Genomic DNA, 26,469 nt, shown 5'->3' with positions numbered 1-26,469 from the left:
TCAAAAAATAATACAAATGCTTTAAAGAAATATAAAACCACCAAGGAAAGAAAATGTGGCGGATATGGTACAGTATTTAAATTTTCTGCAACATCATTATGCAGTCTAAAACGTGGTGATGGTATAAAAGTTTGTTCTTTATTCACAATTTTTATGATCAGTCATTGATAACATTGTTTATTTGCATTAAATTTTACCTTTTCCAAATATTATATCTCATATCGTATTAAAAAAAATTAGGTGTAATTTTACATTATTTTTTTTCCGTGAAAAGTGCATGTCCCTATTCATAGCTGTTTTAAAAGATGCACAAAAAATCCATTCACATTTATTTATAAACTCTAAATCCATCTAACTTTTTTGAACTGTTGCTGGAAACATTTCTTGATACAACCAACCATTACTACAATGGTTTTTTAAGGAAAAAGATAACTCCCTTAACAAGCACAATACCAAATAAGTTAAAATTTATTATTAACCTTCTAAATATAATTTAAAACTTTTTTATGTGATACAATTTTTGATTCAACAAGTCATTACTGAGAGGGGTTTAAAAAAACATGGATGAAATGAAGAAAAAAATGATAACTATCTTAGAATCAAATTTATTGTAAAGTGTCAAATAACTATCTAAAACTTTTGTCTGAAACAATTTTTGATATGATCTACAATTATTGCAAAGAGTGATAAAGTGGTTAAAGAACAAAAAAATGCATACATCCTTTAATAGGTGCAATAGAAAATCCATTCTAAATTATAACAAACCTTCTCATAATTATCTAAAACCATTTTCTAAAACAACTTTTGATATGTTGAACCATTACTGCAAGGTATAGGGAAAAAGAAAAAAGCGTCGAAGGAAAATATGTTATGTTTTTGTAAATCTTCTAAATATTACCAAAATATTTTGTCTAAAATATAATTTTTGATACTGCAACACTTATCACAAGGATGAATAAATTTTTTGAGTGCTTAGCTAATGTAGGCTCTCCCCTTTCCCAGGAAGAGAAACCACATTTCCTGCCCCCTTCCTGGAGTCTGTGTCTATTTTGCGCGACATGCAACTTTGCTTGAAGTGTTTCCCCCAGAACATGGTACAGACAAAAATCTCAAAAACAAAAATTCCAAATTAAAGAAAAGTTAGAGAATCAAAATTTTATGGCGCAGCATTTTCAGCATCAATGAAAATTCTCAAATAGATTAACAGCAAATTTAAATGCAAAAATGTTACACAACATACAAAAAATATATACCCTGTTTTATCACATAATCGTCGCACGCGCATTATCATCGCACCTATATTTTAGGGCTTCAAAATTTGGATACAAAAACCTCTCGCGTAAATGTCGCATGATGTTTTTGGTCCCGCTATTACATTCCGAGTGCTTTGTGTAGGTATATTTTCCGTATAAAACTAGTGTTTTACAGTATAAATCTGTTATTTATTCTGACATTACCACTTACTTATTTAATCAACGGAAATACAAAGTTGTCTGATGTGAAAATTTTCTTTTAAAGACGTTTTTAACATTATAACCTTTATCTGTTCGTCTGTGTCGCCGCGGTGTACCGCTAATAAAAATGTAGCCAGCACTAGTTGGCAACATTCATGTTTGGTTATGTTGCTTCCAGTATAGAGCACGCACATGTAGTCGAATATCAATATCGATATCTCGCAGATTGCATGCATGTGTGCTCTCTGTCGAGAGCTGAGTTAACTACATTTGTTGGCCCGTACTCTTTCATGGTGTGTATTACGATAGTTTTGCTTTAGTTCAGGCTCGCATTCACATTTTGTTTTTATATTTAAAGTTGAAGAAAGGTTTTCATTGCATGACTTATTAATATAAATTGTTTGGCGTTATTTTATATACTCCTCTTTTTAAATAAACATACTTTCCATAAGTGGGTTTTGTTTTTATGAATAACTTAAACTAACAAAAAAAATCGGTACATTACTTTAAGCGTACAAAATACCAGTGTCCCGGCAAAAAAGGTTTATAGCTCTCTTTTGTTTTATACTTAGAATTTATTATGTTTATAGTTACAATTAACTTGCTGTCGCACTGGGGGTTGATTATATGTTCAAAGAGACTTAGTGTTATGCCTAGGGTGCCACCACATGTATTACGGGCATGTGGACCCGGCTACTCTCTCCTCAGGGCCGTGACATAGCCCGTGTGCAGCGAGGCCCGTTTCCCCCAATATAAATAAAATACATGGAATTACGTCACCTCTCAGTGGGGGTTACGCTATATGTGGAGACAATAAAATAAGGTAGGCTCTCGAAGGCGGCCCTCACGCCTCAGTCTGTGTGTTGTCTCTTCACGTGGTCACCCGCACAAAAAGAAACCAAGATGATGATTCAATACTTTTATTGATGTTGCTCGTCTGTACATTCTACACGTTATCATTGTTAATAAGAGCCGTTGGAACGAATTGGTAAAAGGGTGTTCCAGACATGTGTACTGAACTGTATTAGAGTTCGTATAACATGACCAGAATCCATCTAGCGAATTAAATAAAACTTAAGTAACATAGTCTTCTGCCCGAGGTAAGCCCTGAAGTTAAAAGAAAGTGATTTATATGAATGAAGTAGGCAGATGCACAGGATGAGTGATAGTACAGAGTTGCAGACGACCGGTGCGTGAAGCTCCTTATCTCATGCAACTTCAGCGACAGACTGGCTCCTCCCAGTGCGCCCTCGAGGCGGGCCCACGACTCACATCCGGCCAACGGCCGTTACACATATTTAAATAAAGCGTGCCACCGAGAAAAAGATTGAACACACATAAACTCTTAATTAAATTAGCCTACTGGCTGCAAAAAATAACATCATATAACTAATTGGTTTCAACTAATTTAATATTTACATATAGTCTGCCTCGGGAATGTTTGTCCTTGCTCGGAATCGTTGGGGCCACGGATTATTTTTTATGTTACACTTTAAAGTAAAGCCTGTCTTGAAGCAATTACTCCATCTGCTGGAACATAAAACACTGTAGGGAAGAAATAAGCAAGTTACAATTAATAAGGCTGGCATCGATAAGGAAGCGAAGCACAGACGTCACACCGGTGGGTGGTTTGAAACACCGGGGTCACAGAGAGTGGTGGTGGAAGGAGGAGGCCTGCAGCGGGCGAGGATGGAGGTGGTGGCCCATCGGGCTTAGAAGGGTGTAGCCCGGGACGATGTCAAACTATTATCATTAAACACTCTACACAAACAATTGTAATCTAAAAAGCGGCTGCATGAAATAATTTTATGTTAACATCATATAACGACACATTATCTTATCCCTAACGAAATTATATTACATTATATTATATTAAAAGTCTTTACTTATTTTTGCAATATTAAAAAAATTTTAGTCTGTTGGGACTGAGTGCATTAGCTAGTTGGTTACACAGCACAGAAAAATCCAAGTTCAAAGTCTGGTCACAAGTAATGGAAATCTCTTTTCAAATGCGCATGTAAACTGTATAAAACCTGTAATTTCAATTTCATCTTACGGCAACGGTCTTCCAAACACAGAAGACAGTTTCTGCTTTTTGCGCACAGCTGTTCCAAAATTTAAATTTTTGAATGTAGCATGGCTGTGCTTCAAAGCTTGGAGCAGAAGGCCTACACAAGGACATGGGCCAACGACAGTTTCTTGCATAATCATGGATCTGGAAGAAACCTCCATTGTGCATGCCACTTGATTAGCGTGCTGCAAGTTGCTGTACGCCGAAGTTACACGGCCGCGCGGAGTTGCACATTGTTTCCTCACCACGCACGTAAATTCGGCTCCAAAAATTACATGCACTTCACACATCCCGTTTGCGTAATTGCCAAATACGGGGCATGCATGCTCCTAGCCATCACCGGCCCATGGAATGTCCAGTGCACCGTCCGTGCCCGAGGTGCATCATCCCACGACTCACGATCATGTGCAATCAAAATATTCTGCCTAGTCCGCGCGCACGAAAATAGATCTGCACTACCACACGTACACACGTAAATACAAAGTTATGATAAACATTGGTGACAGAATAAATATAGAAATATAAATAAGGGCTACATTAAAATACATACAATAAATACTAAAATATTAAAATACAATAACTGATAAAAATATTACAAGAAAGGTCTCCTCTGATCTAGAAGTAAGTGCTGCCAACTTAAAAACCGTTTTACCGTACCAAAGTAGTAACGCCCTCCAGAACAAACTTAAAAATATTACTTTACAAAACTTAACCAATAAGATAAAAAATTAGTTGATTAAAAAAAAAATATTACCTGCATATATCAAGTTTTCAAGAAAGTCCAACATCTTTGTAACCAGGGGTAACACTAATGGAAGTAAATGTATTTAAATGCAAGGTATTTTTACTAGCAGCAGTGCACAGAACCTACCTACGTACAAAGGGTTATGGCTTTATATTACAGAAATTTTATGAAAAAGCTGGATGAATTGAATAAAAAATTATTCAAAACATTAGTCTGCATGGAATACACAAAAATGTTTGATTGATCCTTATGTAAAATTTGAGAACATATAGGATGTTTTGTACATTATGATTTCAGAATGTTCCATAAATTTTTAGAATGTTACAGAAGTTTCCAGAATGTTCCAAAAGAGAGACCTCAAAATCTACCTGCACCTGTAGACTGAGTCGAAGGAATTTTTTTTCAAGGAATATTAACACTTATGCTTTGTGTTAGTATGCTAAAAGAAAGGCTGGAGCTTGAGATGTGTTATGGAGCTGGGAGCAACAGTCACATGCAGCTACAAATACTAGAGGTTATTTCTTTATCTAAGGGTGGTATTCATACGTAGGACTTGAGCAATTCCTTCATCAAGAAATTCTTACACGTATTCTTATTTAAATATTTGGGTGTCATAGCCGTTGCTTGAGATTATCTTAAGTTATTGCAAACAACACAGTTTTGATGAAGCCCATTATATGATAGTCCCATATTTCTAATTTCTGAGAGGGCATTCTCCTTTATCATAGTCATTGCTTGAGAACACCATCGCATAAGCATGTTTCATAGTCACTCAGGCCTTGCTTAAGAACACGAATAAGACCATCTTTGCCAAGACCACTGCAGACATGTCTCAAGCAATTGCTTGTTCAGATTGCAGTGTAGAAAATGGCTGATTCTCGTGAACCTCGTATTTTTAAAATTATATAAATCCTGCATGAAGTGCTGAAGCTATTTGATATGTGTTTTAAATAAGTTTAATGTTTGTTTGTGTCCGGTGGTTACATTTTTAAGTCCTAAACAGACACGTTTATTTACATATTGATTACAGTACGAGTACAATGGATGTAGAAGATGATCAGTTTAATGATAGTTGATGATGTTCATATCACAATCAGAAAAATTAAATCTACTTTCGTGATGCCCAGAATCTAATTAAAATTTTAAAAAAACTGTGGCATTACAGTATATACATAATCTCTCACAAATTTCTCAGAGCTTCTGTAGTGAAATGGTTCGAGAGATTGAATTCGGACAAAGAAATAAAGGTAAAACTGTAACTATGGTTCAAAACTCGTCTTTTTTTAGTTACAGGTTATTGAATATAAATATAGCTTTAAGAAAAATTGTATTAATAAATTTTTGTGTATCTAATTGTTATAATATATTTAAATATATAGCTAAGTCCATTGGTTTTGTAATTATACTTGATATAGTTGATGAACATAACTTTTGACAGGTCCATTTAATGCCATTAAAAATTACATACTTAAAAAAGAAGAAATCTGTTTTTTAGGGGAAACATATTTTTCAAAAATTCCAAAAATTATATTTTTGAGTATTAATGTTGCTAGATTATGCTGCAAAGGACCTTTTTTTTAAATAAGACCATTTTCTAAAAAAAAACTTTCTAGTCGAAATGTAATTCTGTAGGAGAGCCTTTTGTCCATTAAGAATGCAGCATTTTTTTATTACTTATTGGTAACCTACTTTTATCACAAGGTGTTGTGATAAAAGTAGGTCATCATTTTAATGACTCATTAGGTAAAATATGTTATAAAAAAGCGTTGACTTGTTAAGTTGGTTGAAATATATATGTTGAAAACACCATGAAATCATGTTAGTTAGCAACTACAAATTTGAAAGGTAGCTATTTTAACCTTACTACTTTAGAGTACTTTAAATGTGGCTAACCTAATCCAATTGCCATTTTCACCATTCGTAATGTAGCTAACATAGCCTTACAGTTACAATGGTGAACTACTGGTAAACTAATTAATATATTAAAATTAAAAAAAAAAAATCAAATTCATGTCAAAAAGTTATTTTTTTTTTTTTTTTTTTTTTTTTTTTTTTTTTTTTTTTTACAAAAAACACTCCTTCAGAACTACCCTACAGTCAAATTGTAGGGTTAATAACATTTAAAATGAGAAAAAAACTTGTTCAAGTTCGTATCAATATTTTCTGACTTTAAATCCATTAAACCAAATCATTTTTCTTGACTCATGGTGATTGGTGCACCAGCATAGTAATCAAAAAAAAAATATATTTATTTATGATTCAGCTGTAATAGAAGATTTTAAGCATTCTGGTGTATAGTTGATATTTTTTTTATTTTTTAAACCAAAGTTATTGTCAGTTTTCTGGAATTTTCAACATTCCTAACTAATTAAAAAAATATAAAGAATTTAGTGGTAAAACTTTTCGTATGGAAATCTTCAAACATGAGAGATTTGATTAAAACCATTATTGTATATGTAATCAGTACTAATTTAGTGTATTTAAGATTTTAATTTTAATAAATTAGCTGTTACAAAATAATGTGAAATTTATTTGCAAGTTTTTAAGAATTCACGTTTAAATTATAACTTAAAAACTTTTCATTCGGTTGTCTGAAGGATTAACTTTATTTTAGTTTTTAGTTTATTGTAATCGGACCTCACGTACAATGGTAGTGACCAGAGTTTAGGCGACGTGTAATATTGGTGACAACGTGTGGCAAAGCGCCCTGGACTGTGGAGACACCTTTCGGCAGTTTCTGGAACTTTTCGCAACCAGTGCTTTCTCTCGACCCGCCCTGCATCGGCCCTTTGTTGTTGACGAATGGGAGACGGGACAATAAAGATGGTTCCTGTTTGAAGGTCAACGCGCTCTTTTTCAGAAGATAATAGAACGTGATTGGTGTAGCATACAAGAGCAGCTTGTATTACTATAAGCTGCAGGGGCAACTCAACATTTGTAGTGTAAAGTACGCTACTCTTGTTTTATTTTGTGATTTTGATACAGAATTTATTTCTGTGGAACGATATTTTCAATTTTGGTAAATTGAAATGCTCCCAAAGCTAAAAAGTTTTGTCTTGAATTTGCATTGCCTGAAATAGCTGATCCCAGGCACAGCTGTTGTCTAAGGCAGAGATCCAGACTAAATTAGAGAAGCATAAGAAATAAAGCAAGTTGCCAAGGGAAAATCAAGAAACTGAAATTATTAATTTCATTGATATTTTCATTCCTGGGATGTTCTAAATGGTCTTTGATGGTATTTTTCTGCCATTATTTTTGATGGTTCAGTGCTTTTCCGACAATCGTGTTAGCCCCAAAAACGATTTTAATTGCAAATAATGAATATTTGGTAAAATTAAAGTAAATGATAGCTAAAATATTTTATTTAACTATACAATAATATAGAATACATTCACGCTGTAAAAAATCTGTTTTAAATCTTTTTCCTATTTTTATAATTAAATATGAAAAAGAAATAACATCTAAAAGAAAGTTAATTTTTAAAGTTATGTTTACAAAAGTCAATCACGTTCGTTCGTCCGGGATTCTACAGCCAATCAGATTGCCAGAAAAATTATATTCGTCCGTCAAAATCTTGCCAAGCTTATAAACTTTCGATGGGCGGAAAGTTTAAATCATAGCCTTCAAAATATTTGCATTATTTTATAATCTTTGGAAATGTGTTTTTTTTTTGTGTGAAACAAAATTTTTTTTAAGTTTACATTATTCGTAAAACTTTAATAGATATATGTTTACTATTCATTTAACCATATTTATAAAACCTATCAGGTTACTGAATGTATTAAAAATCATTATGTAAACGTGTTAACACTATTATCCAAACCAAGTATGATACACATAGCCTTAAAGGGCGTGAAATTTGGCAGTACAGTGATTATCAGGCTAAAAATACGTGAATTCCAAATAACTAGGGTATGTAGTAATGTGCGCATCTTTTGCTGCTGTGCAAACAAATTTTTGATTCTTATTTTTTCGTGCTTTTCTTGTCTCTTTACTTAAAAAACAAATAAAAAAGTCTTTTTCAGGGACATAAATAATTTATAATTGACCACATTTCTATTCTACCTCTGATTTTTAGCGATTTAAAATTTATTAGTTACAGTGTTGTGTTTTAATTTATGTAAAATGTAGACAAAACACTTTTTTTTTGTGGCGAAAACTAAAGAAATGTGATCATTCATTCATATTTCATTATTTTGATGCTAGAGTTTTTTTATGAAATTTTTCATTGTTTAGGTAAATTACTGGTTATATTTTTCTAAACGTCTTGTAACTCTTAACTACCTATTTAAGAACATCGACAAACAATTTTAATTAAAAAATTTTTATTTGTAAAATAATTAGTTTGATTTGATAGTGTAAGATTATTTAAGATTGGGGAATTTATTTGTTTAAGAAATATGCTTATTTCATATATGTAATAATAATCTGTAATAAATAATTAAAATATATAAATAGCTCTTTGATAAACAGTGGTTTTGAAAACCTAATTACAGATTTAACGTAACAAATAATACTTTTAAGTACATTTCTAAGAAAGTCTACCTTCGCAGTTACCACGATGGAACTTACGGGAAATGTATGCAGATTTTAGTTTTATGGTTGCTAGAACCCAAAATCATAGTCTACAGAAAAGTTTACATACTTATATAAGCTTTTCTGTTGACAATATATGCATAAATTGTTATGGGCATGATAACCACTGCAATTTGCACCAATTACTCTCAAACAACTGCTTCAAAAGGTAGAAAACCTTGGTCGAGTTCATTAATGGGCAAAGTCTGACCAAGGGTGTCGAATTGGTGATGGTTTTTTGAAAAACAGATGAATCACTGTAACTCACTGAATACAAAATATATTTAAATCATTTAAATTTATTATCGTATACGAGAGTCATGCCTCAATATTTGGTCTGAAAACTTTTTTTTATTACAGTCAACCGTTACAGCAAAGGGTGGAAAAAATATTGTTTTTCGTCAAAACATTTGTAGCTCGCATAGTAAGCATAGTATCAATCAAATCCATTTGAAGTAATTTTAACTATTCTAAATACTATTAAAACTTTTGTCACAAACAAATTTTGATGTTACCTACCAACCATTACACTGCAAGGGCTGGAAAAAAAAATTATGAATTGTTTAGTAGATACATTATCAAATCTATTCAAAGTTATTTTAAACCAACAAATTATTATCTAAAACTTTTGTTTGAAACAATTTTTGATGCGAATAACCGTTAGAGCAACAGTTAAAACAACATGATTTTGGAGGGGGTGGGGAAATCGTTACTTCCTTAGTACACCTACTGTAAAATCCGTTCAAAGTGATTGCAACTATTCTTAATATTATCTCAAACTTTTGACTGTCAACATTTTTGATTCTAACAAACATTACTGCAAAAGGTTTAAAAAAAATTGGCTTGAAGAAAAAAAAATTAATTTGTTCTGTAGTACACACAGTATCTAATCCATTCAAAGTTATATTTTTTATAATGGTACAAGCTTTTACCCGCGGCTTCGCGCGTTAGAGCAACGGTTAAAACAACATGATTTTGGAGGGGGTGGGGAAATCGTTACTTCCTTAGTACACCTACTGTAAAATCTGTTCAAAGTGATTGTAACCATTCCTAATATTATCTCAAACTTTTGACTGTCAACATTTTTGATTCTAACAAACATTACTGCAAGAGGTTTAAAAAAAATTGGCTTGAAGAAAAAAAATTAATTTGTTCTGTAGTACTGACATTTTAATAAAATAATATGTTAGGATGTTTTTCTGTCGGGTGCAAATGTGTAGATTTCGGGCATTGGACACACGCGAACAGGCTACATATAGTTGGCCATGGGAAAAGCATGGCTTTTCCAAATGCACCCCTGCTACCTGCAATGTTTGCCCTTGCACTTTGTTGATGGTAACAGCATAACTAAGCCTGACGATAAACTAAACTCTTTTGAACTGAAACGGTAGATCAGTGGGGATAATTGGAATTTGAGGTATGATAACACTTTCCCCTTTACCGACACCTGTTAAAATAGTGGCACCAAGTTTATTCTGCCCCAATTGTGTGATCTGAAGCCTCGTTCCATTACATAGTCGAGGAGCATCTAGATTTTGCATAGGCATAACTTTTACATTTAGTTTCATTTGAAGTTTATGTGAGGATACACCCTAAAGTTCAAGTGAATTTAAAAACTCTGCAGGATATGAAGTGCTTTGTTCTGTATCAATGATTGTATCTATTGACAAGTACTCCTTCATTTCCCTTGCACCTCTTTTAAAATATTTAGTGTTGATTTTATTAACGATATAATTTTTTTGGCGCCAATATTGTTCTTGCGCATAGCCACTGATCACTATTCAAATCTTGTTGCAAGTCCCGGAAAACTTGAGTAATAAGATCCACATCATTTTCTATTAAATTACAAAATTCTCTTGAAAGTAAAATATAAACTTCAGCAACGTCCAAACAAACATCACCGAAGAAAATAAACAGACACCTAACCTCAAAAATTAAAAACGTTGAAGTATTACTTGGCGGTGACAGAAAAATAATAATAAATGTGGAATTGACCGCCCGTATTACAGTATTAGATTGGCAAATTATTTAATTTACTTATTGAAACGCCAGATGGCGTTAAGTTTGCTTCAAATTACTCAAACCCTCAGTCGGACGATAATACATAACAATATCAATTTTTTTGCCCTTTGGGAAAAATATTTTTTTTTTATAAAAAGGGTCCTATGTCCTTTACTATACCCTTGAACAGGGGCGCAACAACTAAATTTGCAAAGGGGGGGCAATATATCTTTTTATAAAGAATCATCGAGCCCCTCTATTGAAGCGGGGGGTCCGGGGGTCCTCCCCCGGGAAAATTTGTATTTCAAGGAGGAAAATGGTGCTATTTAAGCAGTTTTATTATCTAAAAATTAATTACAGAGCACTTTCTTTGCCCCCGTTTGCCCCCACTTCGAGGTTTCAGAGGGGGGGGCAAAATACCCTTGCCCCCCCCCCCCCCCTGTTGTGGCGCCCCTGCCCATGAAAATATGTGCACAAAATTTCATGATGATCGGTTGAGTAGTTTCCGCATGAAAACGAAACAAACAAACTCACATTCACATTTTTAATATTAGTAAGGATTATTAAATATAACTTTTAATATTATTAAATAAAACTTTTAACTGAAACAATTATTGTTACGAACATCTGTTACAGAAGAAGGAGGTTGAAATAAAGGGGTCAAAGGACAAAAAAAAACAATATCTTGAATAGCCACAGAATAAAATTCATTAAAAAATCATAGAAATATTTGAATTATTATCTAAAAATGTTTTACGAAAAAGATTTTTGGTATGACCAACAAATTTTGCAAGGATGAAAAACAGAGAGTGTGAAAGGGGAAAAAACGTAACTTCCTTATTTCACATAGCATTAAATGTCTTTTTAATATTCTAATATTAAATAAAAATGTTATCCGAACCAATGTTCTATATGAACAACTATGGCTGTAAAGGGTGAAAAATAAGAGTTGAGGGACAAGAAAATTTTAATTCTCTTAGTAGGTATAGTGTCAAATCCATTGCAATAGTTAGACAGTTTACAGTTTTTATTTTATTATCTTTATTACTGTTCTAAACTAATTGGTATCATTTGTGATAAATCATATTTAATGCAATGATTTTTGTTTGTTTGTTAGGAGGACAACCATTTGACAGTCATAAAACACAACACTACCTCTTATAATACCTATTTAGTTTCAGGGTCTTCTGAATTATTATTCCTTAGAGTTTTATTCATTTTGACATATCTTTGCGCACACACATTGATATTTGATATTTTATTCATGACTCTTTTCACCTTTCAATTACCTTGTATGTCAGAAATAGGGAGTTACGAAGTCTTTGTGAAACACTTCCACGTTGGTCACTTTCATACATATAGTGCCTCAACACGACGGTTGCAGCACTCCACTACGAATATTTCCGACGTTTCGTGAGTTCCAATTTGACTATAAACTTTTCAGGTCTAGAGGGATGACGGTCTTCGATCCAGTTTCCAGTGTAGCTGAGTACCACCTGGAGGTCCGAAAGATACAATAAGTTTGTTCCCTACTCCACACATCTGGTAGTTCCGGCATTTTATTATGTGCACTCTTACATTATCAGATATTAAAGTTACAAAGGTGCAGGTTTCTATCAGGATGGTAATTGAAATCTCCTTTAACTATGGTTGTCCTCTAGTATAGTAGGGCCTGTTTTAGATACCTATTGGAAAATGATCTTTGCACTACCCGCCTTAGAATCATACAGTCATTGCTAATTATTGAATGAATTTGTTATCTTTAATCATGTGTATTTTATTAAATGGAAATTGAATTCTATGGACATGACCAATAAATTTATGCAAAGGTACATCACACATCTAATACATACAGTATTGGTTTCAATACAACAAGCTCACACTCGCTCTTACACATTCAGTAGCGTGCTAGCTGGAATAACAACTTAGTAAGTTCACCAGCAGCATCTTGCCCTGACACCAACGAGGGAAGAGAGAGATATTCACAGCAGAACCCGAAACCAGATATTGATCTTCGAAAATAAAACCTGAGAAATATAATTGCAAATTGCACGTATTCTAAAAATTTAGGACACCATCAAAAGTTTTTTAAAATTTCTAAATATTATCTATAAAATAGGGTCTGCACTAGTAATGGATATGATCAACCCTTACTTCTATGGGTGACCAAAATACGCATGCGGAACAACAAATTTATTACACCCTAAGTAGATACAGTAGGTACCCAGCCTTTCAAAGTATTTGTAAATTTTCTAATTAAGACCAAAATTTTTGGTTTACAAATGGGGAGATGTATCAATTTTTTTTTAAATTCGGAAATATATATGATGCTTTGGATACAAATCTTGCAAAATGTATAACAACTTCGAAGTCTACATGCGCCTGTAAGCTTAGCCGAAAGGGATTTTTTTTTAAATTTGAACCCTTCACAGCTAAGCCTACGATAAAATTAATGAGCAATGATTTAAAAACTACATTTTAACATGCATGGCTATGCTAATCACATTGGTTTGGTAATGTACTTATGTTTATAATGCAAAATTAATAGCTGTCAGTTGAATTGTGAATGTTTTGAAACGCTAAATAAAAATAATTTTAACTAACTACAGCCCGACTTGTTATTCATATAGTAGTTGTGTCATGTAGGCTACAAAATTGATAAAATATTGGTATTTTTCTGTGTTAATTAAGCACCTCGTCTTTCTAATTCGGAAGGCTAGCTGAGTAAAAATTTTTGAAAGGTATGTCCAGGTAAAAAAATGTGCCATTTTTTTAAAAATATGAATTGTGGAAATCTATGTAGTGCAATTAAAATACATAAATCCATTTGGCATGAAAAACCACTTAATTCAATTTAAAAAAAAGAAACATTCTGCATTTATGGAAATACCTTAAAAATATATAAATCATAAAATGTAAATTTATGTTTGCAAGAAATATAATGCTAAGTAAGATATGTTTGATGGGAAAAAATTGGCATAGTGGCTGTTTGGGAATGATATTTACTTACATTGTGCTCAAAACATATCCTGCCAAGTAAACACAAAGGTAAGTATATTAAAGCAATGTCTTTAAGTTGCAATAAATGACCGGTTTTGGTATTATTTTACAGCGAAACACATTAACACAATAATATTGCTAATGCTTTATACTTTTTCATAATAGCTCTTGTATACGAGAGTGTGGGGGGAAAATGTTGAAAGAGCGAAGAACAAGCTTAGTTGGAAAACAAGACTGCCTATCGCTATTTTTTTAACGCCACAATAAAATTTGTTTGAATATCAACATTTCAGAATTTTATAATACTCACAATAAATAGAGTTAACTAAGGTACACATTTCTCGGACATCTGGAAATGTATTGCAACTACTCAAAGTTTCAAGAAAGCTGGTAACATTTCATATATAATTTGTGTGGGACCTGTATATAATTGGACGGGGACGCACGTATCGGGTCACGTCAGTTCGCATCGTGAGCAAGAAACGAAAGTCTGCGCGTGGAAGGGCCGCTGCCGAGAATGAAGGACAATGGAATTGTAAAGGTTGATGGCTGGTGCAAAAGGGGGTGGGGAGTATGGGTGGAAAGGAGAATATCTGGTTATCATAGTTTGCTTTCCTTCTAAGAAAATCTGTAGGGTGACCGTGCTTGAGAGAGAGGAGAGAGAGAAAGGCAATATTTTCGAAGACCTTCCGACGATCCTCGCTAGATGGCAGGCCTCAGAGCTGCACCCTTCGACAACCTCCCCTCACAACAGCTCTCTCGCCACTAACTTGTGAAATCTAACCCGCTAGCTTATATACAGGCTGGCTGATCTTACAGTAGTAATGAACAAGCATTTATGAGACACTTAAGCCAAATTCCAACAAATTCTGACGCATCAGCGATTTTTTCCCTGCACCAATCACCTTAAAAGGCCTTTACATCTTCTGAGTTTTCCAAAATCCAGAGGGAATAAAATAGTCAATTTTTAAAGAAATCATAAATAGATGCAAATGATAGTTATATTTTACTTATGCATTTGACACAGATGACACTCATCGAAGACATATATTCAATATAATGCTATTGTTATATTAATATAAACACCAGTAACATAAATATATTCGCTACATTTACACCAATTACTCGAGCTTAGCTCGATATTTAAAGAACTCAACTCGACTAAAAATTTATCAAGCGTGGAATCGACTCAGCTAAACTCTAAAGTATTACTACTGAACTTGGCTCGACTCAACCCAAAAATTTGCGTACTTGTTCATCTCTAGTTAAAACATACATTTAAAACTTATTTCTGATGATGATATGTGTTAACCAGAAATAGGTGTTTTACATTTTAAGTCTAGGCCTTTATGACTCCTGTAGGATCACTGGTGCCATGGCTATCTTTTGCTGTGGTTTTGAAGAAAGTTGATTCTTGCTTAAATATTCGTGGAAATGCAGAGTTTAAAAAACTTTGACATAAATTTGTACACATTATGATTTATTTAAAAATAAAAAACCACCAACAGTTTAGCTAAAAAGAAGAACTACAAAATATTATGTATGCTTACATCTAATCATATAAAAGTACCTGCAAAGCAGGTCTTTAGTTGCAGCGATCACTATAGTGTTAGTATACTGTGGCAAGTAAGGGTTGATGATTGCTGGTTTAATTCCAATTCCAAACAAAATTTGAATTTTTTAAATGAAATAAGTGTTGAATCAGCATTCCCGTGGTTCCGAGTCAACCTTATATTTTGAGGTCTCATTGTCTTATACCTTTATAAGTATTGCTATTAGGGTTGTGCGAGAATGAGATTTAGGCCTCGAGAAATTTTCGAGAAAGAAAATATTTTTCTCGTGAGAAATGAGACGAGAATGAGAAATTTTTAAATAATCAAGATTTACTGTAGATATCACTTTCAAAATATATTGTTCTGTACATAAAACTGTTGTTTATCATATAGAATGACAATTTAGTTGCCTGTGCACAACTGACATGCACCACACGTTATGTAGGCCTACACTAATTTATAAATGAACATTCACTCACTTAGGTAAAAGTCTAGTAGCTAACATGTTAATTGTGATGATAAGCATCAACAAGAAATCATCTAAGAAGAAATAAAAATAACCTGTACTAATAATAACAATAATCATATCAATAAAAATAACAAATTATGATGAAAACACCTTGAATTATTAAACAAACTATTTTTACATCCTTTTTTTTTATTTTCATGGAGAAAAACAAGTTCTTGCACATGTTCTGTAGCAAGAAGTTGTCTCCTGCAGCTCACAATTTTCCCAGCTCCTGAGAACACTCGTTCACTGGCTGCCTCAGTCGCAGGAATCCTGAGAAACTGCATTGCAATTTTGCACAATTGGGGGTAAAGACTACTGCCCTTCTCTTTCCACCATTTTAAGGGGTCATTCGCTCTTGGAATAGTAGGCAAAGAAAGATACTCTGACACTTCCATCTTGCCATTATTTTCAGCCTGTTGTGCCAGTTCATCAAACACATTCCAGAGAGATGATTTCTTTTCTTGAGCTTCAGGTTTTTCTGAAATCAGTGAGAATATATTTTGCTTTAAATATAACATTTTGACAACCTCAATAAATACACACTTAGTAGATATACAAACTTTAAACAGCTATACACATTGTTAAAAAAATAATATAGTAGGCATTCATAAATTATGTAAGTATGACAAATATGTTTATTTTTAACGTTAATGTAGGTAATGTTAAAGTTAGTGTCCTGAAACATACATGTTACTCATAATATATTTAATATTGATCAATATTTGAAGCCTTAAAAAATGTTTAATTCAACACTTGAGCTTACCTGGTGTGTTTGTTTGTGAAGGTGAAATTTGTTCCACTTTTCGCTTCAAATGCTCAACTGCTATCATTTTTTCATCTTCGGGTACAACAACGTGCTTGAATTGTGGATCTACTAGCATGGCAGTGTAATATGGTTCACTTCTTTCAAACAAAGGGAACCTCGCCTTCAAAGACTGAAGCAGTGCTCTAGCAAACACCACACCAGCTCCCATTATTCCCTTATTTTTATTTACATAACCTGCTAGATATTGTGTCACAGAAAATAAAACCGGTATTACCATTTGAGCTGAAGGAGACTGTTCTGCACATAATTCAGTTGTGGCTTCATATAACGGTTTCAAAATTTCGACGTACCCTTGAACGAGATGCCATTCAGAGACTGTTAAGTTGTCAATATATTGAGTGGCCAAATGACATGCAAGTGCTTCTTTATTTTCTAGTAACCTGCTGAGCATGAGATACTCTGAGTTCCATCTAGTCGCACAATCTTGGATCAAACTCAGTGCTGGCAGTCCAAGTTCAGTTTGAATTTTATGAAGTTTCTCGGTAGCACTGGAGCTATGCTTGTAATGTCCAACAATTGTCCTAGCTCTTTTCAACATGCTGCCCATTCCATCAGTCTCCTTCAGTGCATCATTTAATGCTAACTGCAATGTATGTGCAAAACATTGAAGTTGAACAAGTTCTACACAGTATATTGACATACCAAGCTTTATGTTTCTACCATTATCTGTAACTACATATAGGGTAATGCATCTTTTAGTTTGACAATGTTACACTCTTGCAAGACTGAAGTAAACTTATCTGCAATGGCAGCACCAGTGTGACCTCCCGGAAAGTGATGACAACCAAGACAAAAGTCTTGAGGGTAAAATCTTTGATAAAGTGGCATGTCACTGCCATGAACACATCATTGGCAAGGGAAGTCCACAAGTCACATGTGAAAGACATGGAAGCTACACTTGCCAATGCATCTTCCACTTGTTTGCTCACATTTTCTTTAACTTTAAGATACAAGCCGGGGACTACACTGCATGAAAATGTAGTTCTGCTAGGTACTCTCTATAGAGGCTGTGCAGTACCAAGAACTTTTATGAAAGACATGTTCTCCACTGTGTTATAAGGTAACATGGTGTTATGATTCAACTTTAAGATGGATCTCAATTCTTGACTATTCCAAGACAGGGTGATAGGGGGCTCAAGACTAACAATGAAAGACAATTCAATATAGAGACTTGATTTACTGTCACGTACTATTATAGAGTTAGCGGTCACCAAATTAGACAATAATGAGGGAGCCTCGCTACCACACCTCGGGAGGTTCCTTACCCACGCTGTGCTGGGTCGCGCTCGCGGCAGGATCTCGACGACGGACTGCGGCGGCCGAGGACCACGGCGCTCCGTGGTTCAGATGTCACGACTCCAGCCGTCCAGTCGCCGGTGACCAGAAGAAGCCCCTTATCGACCGTGGCTGTCGTTTTTATCCTTCTGTCCGCGTCCGTGTTGATGTTCCGTGTTGTCCCCTTTTCTCTCGCAGCGGCGGTCGGCCTTCGGCGACCCGCGTCGCTGTTTCGCTGGCGGTGTTGAAATTGCTGACACCTCGTGTTTGACTCAGGGGAGCCTCGAAGACGCTTGCCAGAGTGCTCAGAGCGAGTCATAACAATGGCATCAGCCAGCCATTCCCCAATTGAATTTGTGATGGCTGTAGCTTTCACATGAGTTGGAGACCATTTAAATGTATCCTCTATTTTAAGCTGTTTGGGCACAGGTTCTCTAGATAGGTACACTAGAAAATCTAGCTGTGATGATTTTTGTTTCTGAAGGTCATACAATTCATTTTTAATGGCAGAGTGCTATGACAGATGTCTCAGTAGACCTGATGTATTTCCGGACTTTGTTTTCATAACTTTTCTACAAATGTTACACGTTCCCGTTGACTTATTGCCACTTTTTGTGTAATACTGCCACACTGATATGTCCACATCTTCCATTTTACCGTAATATTAAAGTTTAATTTGACAACAAAGTTTACTTATGTTAAACTGTTATATTCCCGCAACACTTTTTTTTCCACTTGGTTACGCCGCAGTTGGACATAAAGCAGTATTAGGAAATTATTCTTAATAACATTTTACAGGCGTCACATTATTTATTCATACCCGCAGAGTAGCTTGCGTAAACGGGAAACTCTGGTACTGTAATGAAAACAAAGTAATTGATACTAGGGAGGCTTTGGCGGGATTCATTACTCGTGACGTCTTACGACTGAGTGAAACAAAGGTGGAAAAGGAAATGGGAGGAAAATACTATTTATTCTGCCTTTTCAACGGGTTTTAACACACACATTCACGTAATTTTACGTAATACAAGGGCGTGAATTATTGTTCTGCGTGTTCAATCCATTCCTTTCCATTCCAGTCCATTTAACAATCACATGACTTGCGCAGTCTTTTATTGGAAATGAAATAAGAAATGGAACAGCGAAGCAGACTCGGTCTGGCAGCATGACCACCATTCCCTTTTGTTCGTTAAAAAGTAAATTTTATATTTTGCCATAATAATCAACATTTCAGTATTCTATTAAACATTACCGAACAAAATATTATGACTAAATTAAAGGTAATGCTTTTAATAACTTGACCGTAATAACGTGTATGTAAACAAAATCAATTTTGTAGGTAGGTTTAACGTATTTTATTATGTAATACGCTTACGTAATTTAAAAATTAAATACGGCAGTTTTTCTTTCAGGATGGATTGGAATTTCATGTGACAGTTTTTATTCACAGTTTCGGTTATTGATACGTTTTTGGATGGTTGACTATCGGCTAGTCTAATATCTCTTAATGATTGCATCATGTTTGCTTTGTGTTCCGCCAAATCATTTTTCGTCCAAACAGGCAGACGCATTTGGTATTTTTAAAACATTTAAACTAAAATAATGGCAGTGTGTGTGTGTGTGTGTAATGTTCAACATATAAGAAAACAACTATCAATATCAAATTTAGTTTCCATACCAAATTGAGTTGTAACCGGTACGAAAAAAAATTATTTTTTTTTTCAAGAAATAATTTTTCTCGCTTGCTGTTCGAGAATGCAATATTTCTCGAAATTTTTCTCGAGGTTCGAGATCTCGCACAACACTAATTGCTATGCAATGTGAAACATTACATTTACCTTAACAGTACTGGGAAGATATGACGACCTTATACACAAATAAATCATTGAGACGTGGTTTTTATTGGATATTCTAAATTTTGATTACTGCCCCTAATTGTTTTGTTATGGTTGATTAATTTTAGTATGGTTCGTAATTATTTAATTATTGTGATACTGTGAGTGCTGACCCCTTGTAGGTTTTGACCAGACGTGGTCAATCGTGTTTTCTGCGCAGCTGGATGGGAAACAGGCTAGAAGCACATGATCGCTTGATATGGCTGCAAACCGCAGTTTTTCAGGTACCCACCTCACCATCTCTCATCCCACACTTCTGGGCAATTAGCTGTGTCACTGCTGCAGTGGCATGTGCTGGGAAGAGAGAGGGAGAAGGGGGAAGAGAAACGTGCAAAGGTTTGCTAGAGAACAGATGATAGCTGAGACAGGATTGGCATGGAGTCACAGAGGAGGTCTTAACATTGAAAGAGCAGATGCAATTTTCATTGTTTCAAAGTTTTTGAAAAGAAATAGAGAGCTTGCCTGGAGGAGGCGGGGAGTCTACATTGAGGATGTTTTAAGTAACCACTTAAGTATGCTTAGGGGTGGTTTTCTATCAACGTGCAATAATTTTCAAGTATCATCGTGCAATAATTTTCACGTAAGTACAATGGTAAAGTCATGAGTTCATTTATCATGCCCATTAAAGTTAAATTTGAAGTTTGGTTCATCACAAGTGTAAAATGTCTTTAAGTTAAACATGTTTGTTTTAAAAAGTCTTTGAATGATGGCTGGGTGTGTACTCACGAAAAATTTTTTAGTCACACACAGCCTTTCGATTGTTGTTTCTTTTGTTTTTCCTGTCATGGAATGTGAGGTTGGGAAGTTGTTTGTTTTGGTAAAATAAAAGGGGAGTATGTTTAATGAAACCAATGAATTTTTTTTACTTTTATTTTAACTGAGATACCAGGAGGTTTACAATATTTTTTCCAGTGTTCTGTAGTCAATCAGTAGGGATTTTGTGTGTAGAGGCATGACGACACTTCTACAAAAAATAGCTGCCACCCTTACGATTTTCTGCCCTTCTGTTAGACTTGGCTATAGGTAATGAGGTGATTGAAATGCTCATCAAACAACACAAATGTTTTCTCCTCTCGTACACGGACTTTCAAGAGTAAATTTACCCATGAGCAGTTGTAGACATTTGGTAGTTTGTGACGAAATTACACGGTGGAAGATTTTTTTAAATTTTTTTTTTTCATCTTTACGAGCTCAGAGTAGCACAACAGAATTTAAATTATTTTGCTGGCAAAAAATAAACATAATACATAAGGATTATTATACATTAGAATTATTATGCAGCTAGTTTTGATATTCTTGCTGGCCAAAAGAAAGCATGAAATGAATATTAGAATGTTATTTCTAATATATTTCAGAAGACTTTGATGGAAGGAACCACAAAACCTCTGTATTATTAACTACAATATGTTACAATAAAAATAAGTTCATTATGTTAAAAAACAAATAAGAATTAAATAAACTCACCTCTCCATGGTTAAAGAAAAAGCACAAGACTGATAAAAATCCACCCGCCACTGATTCACTATTGAAAAAGAAACAAAATCAAATCAATTAAATAAAACATACAATTATACTTTTATCTTATTGCACAAGAGTTAAAAATATAATTTATTACATAATAAAACATTATGTACATTCAAAAATCATAAATGAATAATGCTACTGTTCACAAAGTCATAAATATAAAGGAATGACGTCAGTATTTCACTGCACACACTTGTTAAAGTGAACTTAATGGCAAACAATGTTTTACTAAGCTCTTTGTAATATTACAATATAAGATACACAGTATCCAAACATAGAAAAAAGAACTGTCAGTAGTTATATGTTTAGTAGAACCCTGTTATAATGTTCCTATTTATAATGTTTTCCTGCTTGTAACGCCATATTTTTTAAGTCTCGAAATTTACCCCATATAACATTTCCAGAATGGTGCATTTCCTGTTTATAGTGTTTGCTTTCTACAATTCAATGAATGCAAAAAAAAAAAAAAGTTTCAAATACCTAACTATTCCAACACTTTTCCCATCTGTCAAGTTTAACATATAAAAAGGTTTACTTTATACTTTGAAGTACATTTTTGTTTACAATCACTGTTATACCATAGATGTAAATTGTTCAAATAAGATTGCAAGAAAAAACAAAAGCCAGAACTTTAGTGCTACACGTGAGTGCTGGCTAATGCTGTGTATTCGATACATCAAAGATACATAACGTTTGCAGTTACGTGTCTGTTGGCACCCTTATTTTGAAAAAAAATATATATAACAAATCGCTTCATTCTTTGCCATTTTAGTGTGGTTTCATATGTACGTACTTACTCCTACAATATTTTAGTTTGCCAACTATTCACAATGGCAAAAAAACCAAAGTGTTTTCTACAATTAATTAAGAGTTAAATTAAGAGTTAAAATAAGCTTATTAAGAGTTTAATTTATTTTATTAATAGGTAGGAACCCAAAAATTACACATTTTCAAGTGGCGAAGGAATTGGAAATACGCATTCCCACTCTAAACGTAATCATGAATTGTGAGAAAATTTTACACAAATGTGGTAGTGTGTCTTTAATGAAAAATAAAATAGATCCTGGAAGCACAGCGAAGTTGAAAATTGTTGGCTTGGTTAAGCAAATTCGAGCATTGAGTATACCCATCAGTGGTTTTACATTAAATTTGTTTACATAGCTTGATGAGTCCTTCAGAAAAAAGTTAAACACTGACAAGTGCTAAATTGATATTTCCTGCTTATAACGTTTTCCTGCTTATAATGTTTTTTTCCTTATGCCCCCTTGTAAAACATTATAACAGGGTTCCACTGTATTCTGAAAGATAACTCGTTGCATTTAAAAAAAATTTTCAGGTACGAAACTAACCATAACTATGAGATTAAGAACACTGACTTCAAAAAACTAAAAAAACTTTAAAAAAACGAAACAGAAAATATTTTAAAATCCTTTATTTCAGCCCAGGTGGTATATATATATATATAAACTGAACACGCACACGAATACTAATAAAATCTGGTATATACATAACGGCCATAGCTAAAATATGACAACTGTCACTATGCTATTACAAAATTCCCATCAAAACTAGTAGATTATGCCTGAATACATGCACCAAAGAAGTAGCCAAAAATGATTTAAAAACAAAATAAACATGTTTTGAAGGCTGTGACTGTTTATTTATAGCTTTCTGTTGAGAAACTTTTGCAAATTGTCATAACAAACATCATTATCCCTCAACAACATTTAACATCAAGATTGTTGCAAAAATAATTAGGGTACTATTTTGCAAACTATTACTCTTAAGCAGAACTTTTTTGACTTTAAAAAAATTTGGTTGCTTTTATAAATGTATTAAATATAAATTTGTGTTGTAATAACCTGTGATTTAGTTTTTATCAGACACAGGGTACATTCTATCTTCTGTTCGATAAAGTGACAAGGAAAAATGCTACCAGGTATAAAAAAATACACAACTTATTTGTATAATTTAATTATTGAGCTGATTCTATTGAAAAAAGCAGATCTCTTTCAACAACAGCATTTGCAACTATATAATTTACACAAAATCATGAGACGTCAGAATCTTTGAAGTAGCTGCCCTTACTTTAAAATTTATAAAAAATTTTGTTTCCAATATTTTCTTTCAGAAAATAAGGCCTGCTCTTAAGGCACTGTCTCACATGCTGTGTTGGTTATTTAATTTGCTTGTCATTACTATTAAATAAGGGATTTTCCTGTAGATGTATGATGAAAACATTCTTGTATTTGTTGTTAGGTCATATATTTCTGACCTGACATTTACTAAATGTAACTTTTTAACTGTAAAAGGTCATGCAAATGATTATAATTATGAACACTTGCATGACTTTTTAAGTTATTAGACTATATTGAGTACTTAGATGTTAAGAAAATTTGAAACAAAATATGAAATACAAAACAGCTATTGTGATTTATTTACTGGGCTAGCCCTTAAATAAGGAACAAACCTTAACTATATAAAACACTAAACTGTAAACGCATTCAAGCTTGACAAGATGAGTGAATAAACCTATTAATAAATCTACTCACCTGATAAATGTTCCATATGCAAACATCACCATTGTGGTCATCCCAGACATAAGCCAAACTATGTGGACGTAGAAAAACATAGGGTCTCCGAGACCTTCACAACTCATCACGGGAAGAAGATTTTGACCTCTTTCGACCCTCCAGCACTGTTTAGTGGGCAACTCCATGTACTCCATCACACTCATATATAACCGATAAAATCCTGCCACAAAAATCTGTAACATAGTGATTCATTCAACCCTAAAAATCTGTTACTACACGAACCTGCAAAATTTGTACTATTATTTAGCAATGGACTTCTATAAATGGTTCACAAGTTATATTACATGCCTTAATGACTACAAACTAATAGGACACTTGCAAACAAAACACATAAACTAGTCCTGTGCAACCAGGACAGAGACCTCAGCCTGCTTAGTTGTACAAGTCATGTAAAAGAAGAGACTAGAGAAGTATATTGCATACATATACATCATAAAATATTTAATGCTAAAAAAAAATTCACACTAGAAATTGTTTGTAATTATGTGTGCTGAACTAATTTCTGGTCTAAAAGGTTATGTTGATTTTTGGTGTTTGTGAATTACTATCACTAGTGAAAAACCAAGAAATGTCAATAACTTTACAAAATGATCTGCTGAATCTTTCCCAATAAAGTACAGTTTGCCCAGTTTTGGAAACAAATAATTCAAAATATTGCAAAAGACAGAAAAAAACATTTATGTAGTTAAAATGTATGTCATGAAACAAGCCGCTAGTCAAAGATCAAGTGGAAGTCTTTAACCACAAAATGTTATAATTTTTATATTTATGATCCTATGTTTTACTTTACGTAAGTCCACCAAAACAACATTTCCTTTTGACATTCTAAGCTCAGCCTAACTCACATGAATTTCTTGCTTGTTGCAAGTTAGCAGGTACTTGAAGCCATTAAATTCAATAAACGTGACTTAATTCTTAAATTGAAGTTTTCATGCAGATTAAGTTTTTGATATCATCTCTAATCATTCTATCACTGCTCCTTCATTTTTCAGGCTGGTTATAATATTGTGTTAGCCTCACTACACACCGGCCTAATTTCACTGACAGTAACCTTACCACACTATTGTAAAGTGACATATTTCATTACACTGATAATTACCTTGCCACCTCATTGATAATGATCCTACCATCTCATCAATGGTGACCTTGCCTTGAGTAGGAACTACATGGTTTTATACTTAATAATGTCTAATGTGTATTAAGAAAACACATGCTTACCTCAGGATACAAAGTGAAACGTTGAACAGTATTGATGGTGGAAGGATATTCTGTTAAGTTGTCATGGGTTATCTTGTACATGCCTTCTGTTAAATCTGAAGCTTCAATTAGAGTCTTGTAATAGGAATAATATAAGCCCTGTTAAAAAGATCAAAGTATGAGAACACTAAAAATCACAAATAATAAAGAAATTTAAAACATTTTGTTCACTAGCACATAGTTTCATCATGCTAATCAATAGGTAGGTGTAAATTCTACGTGTCCCAAATGTTTTTGCCCCTCCATCCTCAATAATTGTCAGCAAAGTTTAAAAAATTTTCTATAAAATGTAAACCAATGAAAATTGCTGCTTCCTGCCCCCCCTTCCCAAAAAAAAAATTACAATAGTTGGCATCTATGTGCTAATATTTTACAATGCACTCATGGGGGCTCAGGTGTTTTCCTTGCTCAGGTGTTACATAGTATAATTTTTTTTCTCTTTATTTTCACGTAACATCTTTCTCAAAATAAGAAAGTTACGTTCATGTTTAGATCATAAACAAAACTGAATGTTAGCTAAAATACATAATGTAGTTGAAAAGCAAATTTCTATGGTATTAATTATTCTCCTTTCCCCAGGCACCTTCAAGTGCTCCAAATATTGAGTGCACCCAGAGGAGCATACCTGAGGACTTGGATTTGAATTTTAATCCAGCTAGCTTGTCTTTTGTTTTCTTTATTTAATGAAATCATTTTAGGCCAATGCTGTGATGATTTCTTAACATATAATATGGACGATTCCTTCCATATTCCCTTGATTTGTATTGTAAGCTGCTATCATTGACATTGCTGTTGACAACATACAGAACCATAAACAAAATGTATACCACCACCCTACATCCAATAGTTTTTCAATTGTGTTGCAAAAAAATCATTCGGAAAACATTACAATTTACTTTATTCCTGTGTTAGATAAATGAGCTAAGTATTAAATATTTATCAACCAACCAATCATTACCAATTATTACTATCTTTTACCAAACAAAGTGGGGCAATGGTAAGTTACCGGGGTCTATATTTCAAAGTATTAAGATATCAAACACCAGTCCTCACATCCTGATTTTAATTTTACACTATTTCTAACAAATACACCAAGTAAATTCTGGGATGGTTGCAAACCATACATAGTCCATCTCCACTTCCTTCCATAAAGGCACTGACTGATTTGTGTACAATATCCTTAATTTG

At 33.6% G+C, this 26,469-nt stretch overlaps 1 protein-coding gene across 2 annotated transcripts in view; it reads right to left on the bottom strand.

Moving 5' to 3' along the window:
* The window catches only part of LOC134529284 (protein C-mannosyl-transferase DPY19L1), a 130,499-nt gene that overhangs the window by 66,000 nt on the left and 38,030 nt on the right, over positions 1 to 26,469 (bottom strand). For both annotated transcript variants that reach the window (XM_063363189.1, XM_063363190.1), the window contains exons 3-5: positions 25,243 to 25,380; positions 23,983 to 24,197; positions 21,371 to 21,428 (exon numbers count right to left, since the gene is read on the bottom strand). In XM_063363189.1, coding sequence (XP_063219259.1) covers positions 21,371 to 21,428; positions 23,983 to 24,197; positions 25,243 to 25,380 — 411 coding nt within the window. The remainder of the gene's footprint in view (positions 1 to 21,370; positions 21,429 to 23,982; positions 24,198 to 25,242; positions 25,381 to 26,469) is intronic.

Source organism: Bacillus rossius, chromosome 2 (genome assembly GCF_032445375.1).
Source record: "Bacillus rossius redtenbacheri isolate Brsri chromosome 2, Brsri_v3, whole genome shotgun sequence".
In the NCBI taxonomy this organism is placed as follows: Eukaryota; Metazoa; Arthropoda; class Insecta; order Phasmatodea; family Bacillidae; genus Bacillus; species Bacillus rossius.
Note: the sequence above shows the minus strand (reverse complement) of the source record. Positions and strands in the feature narration are given on the sequence as shown.